The sequence below is a fragment of the Nycticebus coucang genome, chromosome 11 (assembly GCF_027406575.1).
Source record: "Nycticebus coucang isolate mNycCou1 chromosome 11, mNycCou1.pri, whole genome shotgun sequence".
In the NCBI taxonomy this organism is placed as follows: Eukaryota; Metazoa; Chordata; class Mammalia; order Primates; family Lorisidae; genus Nycticebus; species Nycticebus coucang.
The window spans coordinates 127,932,802-127,947,063 of NC_069790.1; the positions used below are offsets into that span (position 1 = coordinate 127,932,802).

The window sequence follows — 14,262 nt, forward strand, 5'->3', positions numbered from 1 at the left end:
TCCAAACAGCAGGGTACAAAATAGAGACATAGGCACCTGGAACCATAAAGAAAACCAAGAGATGAAGACAGTGTTTTACAGCTACCTGATCTTTAATAAATCTAGGTAGTTTTTGACCCATTATTTTAATTAGTTTTGTGTCTTTTACTGTAACAGCCCCTCTAGTTATCCATTAGAGATAGCAAGGGTGTGATTAAATATCACAGGTATACGAAGTGTTCTTCTGAGGTTCCTGACTAGTGACCTCATTTTTCTCTTGTGCTATTGGCCACACTGTGATTCTTTTGAAGATTGGGTTATGCTGCTTTCTGCTCCTGGAAGTAGTGACCTCAAACATCTCTCATAGATACCAGATTCTGCCCTAGGACTCTCTCCTAAGCAGAGTGTTGGTTCTGAGATGTGGTTTTGCCAAGGCCATAGGGGTTCAATGACAAGTGGTGGCCTCAGGCCCCAGCTCTGCACGTATCGCTGGGCCAGCAGGCTTCTGACTCCCTGAGTGCTGCCTGAGTCTCAAGAGCAGAGGTGCAGGCCCAGTGCAGTTACTGGTGTCCCTGGACACACCACCAGCCTATATGCAGCCTGCCCGGCCCGTGTCAAGGAGCCATGGCCACTCAGTGCTCTACCACTCAGGTTTAATTCTTATAATTAACTTGATTACTTTTCTCCTGTTAAACATGTAGTTACACTTAAAAATACTAATTTTGGAAAACCTGTTTATTATAGGGAAGTATAAAAAATATCAGTTACTCAAGAGCCTAGCCCCTGGGATCATCTGTCCTGTAATACATGTGCATGTCCTTGCCTCCTTTATCCTGTGCATAAATGAACTTTGTACAAAAGCAGAATTGGAACTATTACTCTTTTCTCTTTATTCCAGGAGGTTCTTTTTAATATTTAATAGCCATCTGGTATTCTGTCATGTGTTCATAACTGCATTTCTTTTGCAAGTTTTCTAATATTGAACATTCAGGTTGTTAACTTTTTTGAAATTGTAAATGATTCTATGATAAGCAGGTTGAAAATCTTAATAATTGCCTTTGATTATTCTCTATGGTTAATTTCTTAGATGTAAAATTTACAAGTCAAGCTGTTTAGATATTTTTAACTCTTTCTAAGGCGGTTGATGAGTGTTGTGTCAGGCCCTCTGGAGCAGTGTTTTTCAATGTTTTTTTAAAATCTCATGGCACACTTGAACCTATAGTGAAACTTCCGCAGCACACTTAAATTATGTTGATCAAAAAAAAAAAGAGAGAGTAAAAAAAAAAAAGAATGTATACTTCCTATGTTTTGAACTTCTTTCTAAAATAATTTAATTAATGATTTTTACAATTTTCCTGGGCACACCTAAGATCCTCTCAGGGCACCCATTGGGCTGCAACACGCCAGTGGAAAATCCCTGCCGTAGACTGACCTTTGTTAGTTGTGCCCTGACCTGCTGTTTCTGCTCTGCACTGCTTGGTGCCCATGTCCAGCTTTGTGGTCTTCCCGTGAGGCTAGCAGCTGCCCTAGCATCATCACCTGGGGGCTGCCACATTCCCCCCTGCACCCCCTACTCAGTCTCTCTTCAGATAGTCTACCTGCATGTAGTGGATTATAATCTCTTAGTATTAATATTATTTTTAAAAATGGGAATAGTTCATGAGAAGATTGTTTAAATTTTTTTTCTTTATAGGTACACAGATCTATAAAATTGTTACATTCTATATGTTTTTGTTTTTGTTTTTTGAGACAGTCTCACTATGTTGCCCTCAATATAGTACCTTGGCATCATAGCTCATAGCAACCTCAAACTCCTGGGCTTAAGCGATTCTCTTGCCTCAGCCTCCCAATAGCTGGGACTACAGGCGCCCACCACAGCACCCAGCTATTTTTTGTTGTTGTTGCAGTTGTTGAGGTTTGAACCCGCCAGCCTCCGTGTACGCCGAACCACTGTACTACGGCCGCTGAGCCTACATTCTATATGTTTAAAGTTCATAATTTTAAGCCATTTAAGGAAATAGGTTTATCTGTAAATGATGTGTTGCTCGTGTGAAATGATGACTGTGATTCTTTTACTTGCTGAGGTATCATATAATGATGCTTTTAAATATACTTTTATTTATTTGGCTGACATTAATTATCTAATTTACTAAAATAGCACCTAAAAATGGTTATTTTAAAGTATGGTTGCAGTGTAGTTGCTGGTGTTAAATTTTTGATCTGTGCTTGTGTTGTGATACTTGTGACTGCTTCGCCAGTTGGGACATACTAATTAGTGGCTGGAATTTCTGTTCGGTAGAATGGTGAACACAGGAGTCGTGGGACAAGTTCAAGGAGAGATGGAACCAGCAGCCAGTAAGGAGCACACGCCTTTGGTTGACCTCATGGTGATGCGGTTCTCAGGGAATGCTTTACTGATGAGTTTTTCCTATTGGGCCTAATTATAGCCAGTAAATGAGAACAGGTTATAGATGCGCTTCATTCTGGGTCTAACTCCCCTCCAATGGGCCAGTATGTTTTAGGTATACTAGAGGACCTTGGAAACTTGTTATAAATTATTAGCTTATTTTTTGTTTGTTTTATATTAGAATATAATATGTTTAAATTAGAATATCAGCACTTGCTTTGGGAAGAATTCATTTTGAAGTCTCTTCAGTTCCTTCTCTAGGCCTGAAGCTAAAATGTCTGTCGGTGGACAGTTCAGCCCCTTTTATGGGTGTGAACAGACTCACTCTGGTTCACTCCCTCTAAAAACAGGGTGTGTGCCCGTAGATTCTCCCACTGCCCAACATACATGAGTACAGTGAGTCCAAGGGCCTGCACTGTCCTACGCTGGAATATTTTTTTTTTAGAGACAGAGTCTCACTTTGTCACCTGTGGTAGAGTGCAGTGGTGTCACAGCTCACAGCAACCTCCAGCTCTTGGGCTTAGGTGATTCTCTTGCCTTAGCCTCCTGAGTAGCTGGGACTATAGGTGCCCACCACAACGCCCAGCTATGTTTTTTTTTCTTTTTTTTTGTTGCAGTTGTCATTGTTGTTTAAGAGGGCTGGGCCAGACTCAAACCCACCAGCCCCAGTGTATATGGCTAGCGCTGTAACCACTGAGCTATGGGTGCCAAGCCTGTGTCTCCCTCTTAATGGTGATGCTGGGTAGCCTCTCAGTAATACTGTGATAATGATACTGATTTTGCGTGGGTTTTGTGAAGATTACAGACTAATTTAGTGCTTGTGCATGAACTGTTCATTTGTATTTTTCTATAAACTCCCATTTTGTATAGAAGCCCTGATTTTAATTTCTTATCTATGATAACCATATCGTAATTTTTTTTCATAGATTAGGAAAACTCAGGCTAAATGTCTTACCCAAATTTTTACAAAGCTAACACTTAAATCTGGGAGATCAAATTCCTAGATTTTATATTGAAAATGTGCTAGAATGGTCTTTTTTCTCTCTCTTTCCCTACTTTCTTTCCCTCTCTCACTCCCTCTCTAAGATAAAATGAACCTATGCTTTTATATCCTAAAAAAAAATGCTAGAATGAACAAGAAAGTTTTTTTGCTCAATTCTATACATCTTTTAAATCATGTTATAGTAAATTGGTATGAATGTAAATTATAAAAATTGAGAATCAATTTGAAATTTTCAAAGTATTTTAGATCCCTCCTAACATAAAATATGATTAAAAATAGAGCCTATTTTGAGGGGCCCCTGTGGCTCAGTGAGTAGGGTGCTGGCCCCATATAACAAGGGTGGCGGGTTTGAAACTGGCCCTGGCCAAACTGCAACAAAAAAATAGCCAGACATAGCAAGCGCCTGTAGTCCCAGCTACTCAGGAGGCAGAGGCAAGAGAATTGCCTAAGCCCAAGAGCTGGAGGTTGCTGTGAGCTGTGATGCGACAGCACTCTGGTGAGGGCAACAGAGTGAAACTCTTGTCTCTAAAAAAAAAAAAAAATAGACAATATTTCAAGGTAAATTTTTCTTTGGGAGATACAAAATTATGTTAAACATGAAATAGTTTTGGGGATTGACTAATAAAATTACAAAAAATTTGTAGAACTCTTAAAGATGCAGATTTGCACATGCATAGTGTTTATTAAAACACATAGTTTCTTCTCCTATAGAAGATATTTTCTATCTTGAGTTATTGCTGAAATAATAAAAATGTTAAGAAGACTTTAGCATTTATAGTGCTGATAAAACATGTTTTGTCAACCTGCAGCATTTCTTAATCAAAAATACTGATAAGAACTTTCACTGATAGGGAGAATGTTTTATTTTTTAAAAGTCTTGATTTAAAAATAAATTTTGATTTTGATTATGTTTGCTTTCCAGGCATGCAGAGAATTTAGTAAAGAATGATGGAAAGGATAAAGATTCAAGAAGGAAGGTAAGGTAGTCTGCACTGAGGATACATTGATCTCCTTATACATTAAGAACTATGAGCTTAGTTTGGGTCTTACCTTGGGAGCAGAACCTGAGGCAGGACTTGTTTGCAGGTGGTTTATTTGAATGATTATCCCAGAATGCACTATGAGGGACTCACTTTATTTTAGATTAGAAGACTCAAAGAGATGGAGAGTAAAGCGGTGGGCATACATAAGCCGTCCAGCAGCAGCTGTGAGAGAGTTGGGGACCAGACAAAACAAGCTTTGAGACAGACCTTTCATAATGACCAAACGATCAGTGTAGCAGAAGGTTTAACAATTATGAAGGAATATAGGCCTACCAACGGAGCCCCAAAATATAAGAAACAAAATGTCAGAATTGAAGGGAGAAATAGACAATTCACAATAGCAGAGACTCTAGCATCCTACTTTCAATAATGGATTGTACATTTTGTGCTAACAAATTAGACGATTTAGATGAAAGGGACAAAGTCTTAGAGATGTAAATTATCAAAACTGCTTTAAGAAGAAATAGCCTGAATAGACCTATGACAAAGAAATTGCATTAGAATTAAGAATCATACCACTGGCTGGGCACAGTGGCTCACGCCTGTAATCTAGCACTCTGGGAGGCCAAGGAAGGTGGATCCCTTGAGCTCAGGAGTTTGAGACCAGCCTGAGCAAGAGCAAGACCTTGTCTCTAGTCTCTACTAAAAATAAAAAACTGAGGCAAGAGCATCACTTTAGCCCAAGAGTCTGAGGTTGCTGTGAGCTGTGACGCCATGGCACTCTGCTGAGGACGAAAAAGTAAGACTGTTGTCTCTCATACCACAAGGAAGCCCAGGGTCAGGCTCAGATGGTTTCTCTGGCAAATTCTATTAAATACTTGTTAGTAGTACTAACATGCATGCATGATGCCTCTTGTTTTCATGTTTTAAGTTACTGTGTGTGTGTGTTTGTGAGTACTATGAATCGTAACATGTACTGTGTTTTTCTCCTTAGTATTATCCTTAGATAGCATTTCTCCTGTCTTCACTTTCATTGTTTCTTTCTTTTTTTTTTTTTTTGAGATGGATTTTCACTTTGTGCCCCTAGGTACAGTGCTGTGGTGTCACAGCTCACAGCAACTTCAGACTCCTGGGCTCAAGGCGATCCTCTTGGCTCAGCCTCCCAAGTAGCTGAGTCTACAGACACCTGCTACAATGCCTGGCTAGTTTTTCTATTTTTAATAGAGACAGGTCTTGCTCTTGTTCAAACTGGTCTCAAACTCCTAAGCTCAGGCGATCCACCCACCTCAGCCTCCCAGAGTGCTGGGATTATAGGCTTGAGCCACTGTGCCCAGCCTGTCTTCACTTTTTATACCATTCTCATAATTACCATAAGAACAGTCTTCATAACTATTTAATAATTATAAAAGGTTATATTGTGGTGTTAGGACTATCATCTATTTTCTGTTATAGATAATGTAGCAGCACATTCTTCTATGGAATGATTTCTGAAGAATAATTTTTTCTTTATTTGATAGTTATCTGAATCCCAAGACCTTGAGATAATCATATTTAACAATTTGGTAAGATAATCTCTTTATTTTACATGCATGTACAAACACATGCAATTTTATATGAATTAGGTCATACACCACCTGTTATTTTGATGTGAATGTGTTTTACTCATTCAGTTTTGGGGTGGTGGTCGATTGACTTACTATCTAGCTATGGCGACACCCCTCACCATAGGAAAAGCTTTACAAATATTTCTTTTCATAGAATATTTATAATCATATATCAATACGTATTTGGGGAAATTTGAATGTCTTTTTTTGGTTTGTCTTACACTATGTATTTTGCTGTTTTTCTTGGTTTCATTGAAGAAATCCCTCCGGTTTGAATGATAAAGAACTACCTCATTCTTTTGTGAATAAATTTTTTGAAGAGTAATTGTGGGGTAGTTGGATGAAATATATCGTTTTTTTCTTTGTTCACTAGAATTATAATGTGAGCCAAATTTGTAATTTTAAATTTTCTTATAGTCACATTAAAAATGTAAAAAAGAAACATGAAATTTTAATAATACCTTATATAATCCATAAAATCTAAACTAGTATTCTTTCAACCTATAATCAATATAAAAATTAAGAATGAGATATTTTACATTACTTTTTTTTAGAGAAATAAAATATATGATGTGTTTTTCCTGGAGCAATTCCAAACAAACCTGACAGCCCATTTTACTTAGGGTTGGGTCCTGTGTTTACTGCATCATCACTGAGTTAATCTTGTTCTGAGTGTTGACTTAGGGTCAGGTCCTGTGTTCATGTTATCAGCACTGAGTTTATCTTGGTCTGAGTCTTGACTTAGGGTTGGGTCCTGTGTTCACAGCCTCAGCACTGAGTTTATCTTGGTCTGAGTCTTCATTTGCAGAGAGCCTTCTGTATGCCAGAATAATTTTCTGGGCATGATGAAAATTATTTCTGTTTTCTTTAAAAGTGGTACATTCCAATGCCACTAGCGTGGAATGTACTGTGAGATGTCAGCCCTTACTAGTGTCATGGCGATAGTAGGTGACAGTCTTGAAGCCTTTCCTGTGTCAGACGCAGGTCAGTTCTGGGGGTGCAGCATCTCATCTAGTCCTCTCACTAGGCCTAGGATGTAGGTAGAGCAATTTTCAGTTTTCAGAGACGATGACTGAGGCACAGAGAGGCGAAGTCACTTGCCCCGAGCCACACGGTTGATGAGCCACAAAGCTGAGACCCAAATTCCAGAGAAAGTGCTCATAATGGCCTGTGCACCAGACTACTGCAGAGAAGCACCACAGGGGAACCGGACAGCCTCTGCCATTGCCCTGGACTCTGGGCTGTCTCTTGCTAATTGTGGCTGTCCTCTCTTCATAGCACAGCCGTGAGGAAGGCTTGTCCGTGTGGAAGTTGGCTCAGAGGCAAGGAGATGAGGAGACCATGGTAAGGAGAGCACACCTTACATCTTCAGTTCTGTCCAAACACGTGCCTGCCCTCACATTTTCTCACTTTCCTACCACCACTCCACTAGTAGGATTTTTATTGTTCTTTTGAGACAACGGAACGTTACTAAGAAGGGATTGATGAGATTTTAATACGCAGTTTATATTTGCACTTCCTTGAAAGTCCTTGGTCTCGTTGAAGGCAGTCTTGGTTGTGGGAATAGAGGAAGGCACCAGGACTGTGTGCATGCCGTCAGATACCATAGACTAGTTGTTGGTGGAAGGCAGGGGAAAGGTTTGCAAAGACCTTTGTAGAGAAGAGGTTTAGGTTGAGTGAAGAGCCAGCCTCTCATCTTTGCTCTGCTTTTAGATCAAAGAAGCTACAGAAATCACCAAACATCTTTCTCAGCATCCAGGGACAGGCAGGCTCCCAGTGAGGCTCCATCTTGTCCCCATCCTGCTGGTGTGAGTGAGTGTTGAGTATGTGAATTATAGTTTAAAATCACCAAACATCTGTCCTCCAGAGTGCTGTACCATTTTGCATTTCTTCCAGCAGTTTTTGAGAAATGTGCAAGGCAACAAATAATTTTCAGATGTGGACGTGAAACCAGAGTGATCATGTTCCTCAGGTGTGAGAGAATGACTGGGGTGACCCCTGCAGGTCTCTCTGAACTGTGGCCCTAGCAGGAGCCTTCTCAGCCCTGGGGGCAGGCAGGCTCCCAGCCGAGGCACATCTTGTCCCCATCCTACTGGTTTGTCCCCAGTGTGGTTGTCCCTCTGTCAGGAAGTGAGGGTGTTGATGGCACCTCTTTGTCCCGCTGGCTAGCTAGGCTTTAGAAACACTCTGGGTGTGAGTGAATGTTGAGTATGTGAATTACAGTTTAAAATCAGACTGGACTAGGGATGATGAAGAGCCCCTGGGCCATCCTGAGCCCAGCCGGAGGGGCATGTGGTGCTATCAGTTGACTTCCTGGGCAGCATTGCTTTTTCTTATCAATCAGCAAGTGTCAGTCAGTATTATGTGTAATGACTTTACATGACAATGTGCTAGGAGGGCCTTGCTTTATTTAAAAATAACATTTTGTTTTTTAGAGCAATTTTAGGATCACAGCAAAATCGAAAGTGCTGGGATTTCCCATGTTCCCCGACCCACACAGACACACAGCTTGCCCTGTTACAAACATCCCTCACCAGAGTGATACATTTGTCACAATCAGTGAACCTACATGGACACACTGTCATCACCCAGTGCCATTGTTTACATCTTGGTTCACACTTGGCCTTGCACGTGCCACATATTCACCAATAGTATCACATGCAGCAGATTTACCGCCCTCAAAACCCTCTGTGCATCCCCTCCGGCCCCTTATTTCGGTAACACAACTGATCACTTTAGTGTCTGCTTTGCCTTTTTCAGAGTGTCACATATAGATACTGCTGTACTTATGATGGGGCCACGTCCTGATAAACCTGCCATTAGCTGAAAATATCCTAAGTCAAAACTGTGCTGAATACACCTGACACACAGAGCTCGTAGCTTAGCTGAGCCTGCTTTAAATGTGCTCAGAACACTTCTGTTAGCCTACAGATGGAAAAATTGCATAACAGAGAGCCTACTTTTCTTTTGTTGAAACAGTGCAGTTGTGGCGTCATAGCTCTCAATGGCTTCTAACTGCTGGGCTCCAGTGACCCTCCTGATTCAGCCTCCTGAGTAGTTGGGACTACAGGTGTGCACTCTAACACCGACTAATGTTTCCCTTTTTGGTAGAAATAGGGTCTTGCTTTGCTCAGGCTGGGCCAGAACTCCCGAGCTCAAGGGATCCTCCTGCCTCAGCCTCCCAGAGTGATGGGATTACAAGTGTGAACCACCACACCCAGCCCAGAAAGCCTATGTTATAGTAAAGTTTGTGCTCTCCCATATAATTTATTGACTGCCATGCTGCAGAGCACAGTGTGGTTATTTACCCTGCTGTTCTCTGGCTACCTGGGAGCTGCAGCTAACCGCACCTGCCGACCCCCCAACCCCCCTGGGTGAGAGGGTATCACAATGTGTGACTGTACCCCAGGAAAAAATCAAAATTCAAAATTTGAAGTGCACTTTCTACTAAACAACACTCACTGATTTCACACCATCCTAAGTCAAACTATCACAAGTCAGATTGTCTGTGGTTGGACTTACACTGTAGCCTTTTCAGACTGGATTCTTTCACTTAGAAATATGCATTGTAGTTCCTCCATGACTTCTCAAGGTATGGCTGTTCATTTTAGTGATGAATTAATATTCCACTGTATGACTGCACCAAGTTTATCCATTCACCACTGAAGGACATCTAGGTCGCCTCCAAGGCTTGACAATGATGAACACAGCTGCTGTAAACATCTGAGTGCAGGTTTTTGTGAGGACATAAGTTTCCAACTCTTTTGAATGTATATAGCAAGGAGTATGATTGTTGGATTATATGGTAACAGTATATTCAGTTTTCAAACTGTCCTCTAAAGAGGCTGCACCATTTTGCATTTCTTCCAGCAATGAATGTACACTCCACATCCCACCAGCATGTGGCCTTGTCAGTGTTCTGGACATTGGCCATCTAACACTGCATGGGTGCCTGGCGGTCTCTTGGTGTCTCAGTTTGCATTTCCCTATTAACAAGTGACATGGACACCTTTTCATGTGCTTACTTGCTATCTGTTTAACTTCTTTGAGGTGGTGTCTATTGAGGTATTTGGCTGATTTTTTTTTTTTAATTCTTTGCATACTTTGGACAACAGTCCTTAACAGTTATATCATTTATGAATGCTGTTCCTGCTCCGTGGCTCATCTTCCCTGTCTCTTGACATTGTCTTTGTAGAGTGAAAGTTTTTAGTTTTAATGATGTCCAGTTTATCAGCTTTTTGTTTCATGGATCAGCCTTGGTGTGGTGTCTAAAAAGTCATGTAGGGTTTCTCCTTGTTGTCTTCTAGAGTCTTATAGTTTGTTGTTTTACTTTTAGGTGTATGATCCATTTTGAGTTGATACTTGTGGAAGATGTAAGGTCTGTGTCTAGGTTCATTTGTTATTACATGTAGATGTCCAGTTATTTCAGCCCCATTTGTTTTTTGCTTGATAATACTGCTTTTGCAATATTTTGTTGAATGGCCAAGAAACACATGGATATCTCAAACCACCCTGAGATATCACCTACCCCAATGAAACTAACCCACATTACAAAGTCCCAAAGCTGCAGATGTGGGGAGACGGGAACACTTTTACACTGTTGTGGGACTGCAAACTAGTACAGACTCTATGGAAAGAAGTATGGGGAGTCCTCAAAGAACTAAAGGTAAACTTTCCATTTGATCCCACAATCCCCTTAACTAGGTATCTACCTAGAAGAAGAAAAAATTGTTTTACCATAAGGATACTTATAGCATTTATACTCAAATGTTTATAGCAGCTTGGTTCACAATTGCAAAGATGTGGAAATAACCCGAGTGCCCACCAACCTGTGAAAGGCTTCATAAACTGTGGTATATGTACACCATGGAATACGACTCAGCCATAGAAAAAGATGGGGACTTTGCATCTTTTGTATTTACCTGGATGGATTCTGAGAACATTCTCCTAAGTACAGTGTCTCAAGAATGGAAAAGCAAGCATCCCATGTACTCAGTACTAATCTGAAACTAGTAGATCAATAACTACAGGCCCACATGAGAGAAAAACACAATTAATTCAAGAAGGAGGGGAGGCTCAGTGGGTTCCCACCTACTGGGTACAGTGTAGGGGAGTCTCATTATATTGCCCTTGGTTAGAGTGCTATGATATCACAGCTCACAGAAACCTCAAACTCTTAGGCTCAAGTGATTTTCTTGCCTCAGCCTTCCAAGTAGCTGGAACTACAGGCGCCTGCCACAATGCCCGGCTATTTTTTGTTGTTGTTGTTGTTGCAGTTGTCATTGTTCTTTAGCTGGCCCAGGCTGGGTTTGAATCCACCAGCCTGGGTGTATGTGGCCAGCACTCTACCCACTGAGCTATGGACGCTGCCAGTTTTCTCTTTCTTGTAGAGATGGGGTCTTGCTGTGTTGCCCGGGCTGGTCTTGAACTCCTAGGCTCCAGTGATTCTCCCGCCTGGACCTCCCAAAGTGCTGGGCTTATAGGCATGAGCCACGTGCTGGACCTGTCATCTTCACCTTCAGGTGAAGCTGGGCATGGTGTCTGGGTAAGAGGCACTGGGGCAGAGGGGCCGAGGGGCCTTCAGTGGTGTCGGGGAAGCTGGGGGACGTCCTGCACCAAGGAGCAGGTCTCTGTCTTCTCGAGCCTGTACCCTGGCTGTGGGTGTCACTCCTGCTTCTCTGGCCTGAGCCACCACCCAGAGGGGCTGTGTTGGTGTCCTCTTCTGCTGAGTCACAGGGTTCTGACCACTAGTTGGGCTTTGGACAGCAGCCCCACTCAGGGGACCATGCAGAAACAGGTGGTTTCAGTGAGGTTCCTTCTTTCTCCTGTAGCCCAAGCTGCGAGATTCCCCCCAATAGTTAATGTGAGCACCAGGTAGAGCTGCCCTCAGACGTGTGGGCTAGTGATTCTGCGCCCTGGAGTTGTTACTGTTCAGGCTATCTGCTCCCAGCCGCGTTCTCTCAGCTATAGTTCGGTTTCTGTGTGTTAGCCTGGCCCTGTGGTGGTTTCCCCTGAGGAATCTGCTCCGTGCTAGCCCAGGGTTTGCCTGTGGCCTCCCCTCTGGCAGGTTTGGGAAGGACTATTGGCATTTCACTATATTGAGTCTTTACCCTGCTCTTGGGCTGGAAGTACCCAGAAGGATCTGGGAATGGGACAGTTTTTCCTATGAAGTGTTTATTCATATTGCCTCCCCTGCCCCCAGTCTCTGGGACACGTGCATCTGGAAAGGCAGCTCTGAGCATCCAGGTGTGGAGACCTGCCCGTATCTTAATGGCAGCATGAACGTGTGCCTTGGTCCCACATTTCCCTATGCTCCCAGGTGGAAGGTTGAGCTTCACTCTCCAGTTGGCTGACAGCATAGCTGTGACCTGCTGTGGCCTCCTTCCCAGCTTCAGCTCTGCCCTGGCCTTCCTGGGGTCCCCTGGAAGGCTCACCTTGCCCGCCCTCCCCTAATGTGCTGTCCCTCATGTGTCAGGTCCTGGTTGGTGACACTGAGACCTCCCTGCTTTTATATCTGAAGACATCAGGAGTCACATCCCCCCAGCCTGGTCTGTACCAGCACCAATTTCCTGAGCCCTCTTGGTGGCTGTGGGCCTTGCCTCCCTGGGACCCGGGACTGGGCTGCTGTACCAGAGTGACCCCTCTTGTAGGCTCCCATGATGGCTGTGTGGTGTGCTCAGGAGTCAGGATTCTGTCCCAAAGGGTACTGCGTATTCTGTGTGGACCCAGAGGGAACCCAGAGTCGGAGTGGTGGGGCAGGTCTAGGCAGGAGCCTGCGGGGCCCCAGAGAGGGCCAGTGATGTGTCTGGAATGCCGTGTTGCCATCAAGCAGTGTGTCCAAGAGCAGTTTTAGTTAAGAGGAGGAACATTTGTTGGGGGGAAAATACGAATCTTCTAAATATATGTCACCTTTCTGTTGCCCTCTGAGCCCAGAAGCTTAGGTGTGTTTCTACTTTCCTTTCCAGACCAAGGTGACCAGGTGCTCCGTGGGCCTGCCAGGTCTCCTAAGCCTGGTATATGCTTCCCACCATGGGACCTCATGATCCCTGTCTAGTCCCTGGAGGGAGTTGTGAGCCCAGTGTCCTCTGATGCCAGGTCCCAGGCAGGCTGGTAGTGGCCTGTCCTCTCCGTGGGAGGAGGAGGCCGTGCTGCCTCTGCACTTGCACACCCTGTTCTGTCTGTCCCTAACAGTGCCAAAAGGATCACTGACCCTTGGAATTCATTTATGTGGTGCTTTTTAATAATTATTTTTAGCCACTAGGATTATAACATTTCCCAAAAAGAATGTGTTTATTAATTATTTTCTTTTTGGCCACATACATTAGCAAGGATATTTTGTGTAAGAATTTGAACTTAGGTTATGTTAGTTTTATAAATACTTACAAATTAGTAATAATAAGTGAATCTCAGAAACATGTATTTTTCCAATCTATTTGCAATATTTACATTTATGATTGAATTTTTTTTTGTTTTATGTTTGATTTTTAACCTCTAGGAAATTGAAAAGGAAGACATTGATCTAGAAAATGCTGGAGCTAATGAATATACAGCCAGTTATGAAGATGATTTTGAAGTATGTGTAAGAGTCAAACTTTTTCTCAGTTTAAAAATAATGTATTCTTGGGCGGCGCCTGTGGCTCAGTCGGTAGGGCGCTGGCCCCATATACTGAGGGTGGCGGGTTCAAACCCAGCCCCGGCCAAACTGCAACCAAAAAATAGCTGGGCGTTGTGGCGGGCACCTGTAATCCCAGCTGCTCGGGAGGCTGAGGCAAGAGAATCACTTAAGCCCAGCAGTTGGAGGTTGCTGTGAGCTGTGTGAGGCCACGGCACTCTACCAAGGGCCATAAAGTGAGACTCTGTCTCTACAAAAAAAAAAAAAATAATGTATTCTTAAAAATTGGCTTATATATAATAATTTAATAGCCGTTTTCTCTCTTTCTATTGCTGAATACCCCATGTCTGATTAAGTTTGGGTTAGGTCTAGGTATTCTCTGTAAAGAGCTTGCTGTGCTTCTGCCAGACTTCCAGTGTCATGTCCCTAAGTAAGCTTCCAATCTGACCTGTGTGCACTTGCGCTGCATCCACGGTCCACCTGTGCACTGCATCTCCTGTCCACCTGCGCATTGCTTCCATGGTACACACATGCTGCATCCACAATCCAGCTGCCCATTGCTTCCACGGTGCACACACACTGCATCCATGGTCCCATCGGCACGCTGCTTTCACGGTCTACCCGTGAGCTGTTTCCATGGTACACCCATTGGTACATGAGCTGCATCCACAGTC

The 14,262-nt window shown here is 43.0% G+C and overlaps 1 protein-coding gene across 5 annotated transcripts in view; it reads left to right on the forward strand.

The window, feature by feature from the left end:
• Positions 1-14,262, forward strand: part of DYNC2I1 (dynein 2 intermediate chain 1) — an 82,465-nt gene that overhangs the window by 29,178 nt on the left and 39,025 nt on the right. For 3 of the 5 annotated variants that reach the window (XM_053553621.1, XM_053553617.1, XM_053553618.1), the window contains exons 6-10: positions 2,279-2,334; positions 4,312-4,366; positions 5,890-5,934; positions 7,255-7,320; positions 13,472-13,549. In XM_053553621.1, coding sequence (XP_053409596.1) covers positions 2,279-2,334; positions 4,312-4,366; positions 5,890-5,934; positions 7,255-7,320; positions 13,472-13,549 — 300 coding nt within the window. The remainder of the gene's footprint in view (positions 1-2,278; positions 2,335-4,311; positions 4,367-5,889; positions 5,935-7,254; positions 7,321-13,471; positions 13,550-14,262) is intronic. The other 2 variants (XM_053553619.1, XM_053553620.1) reach the window with 1 other exon arrangement.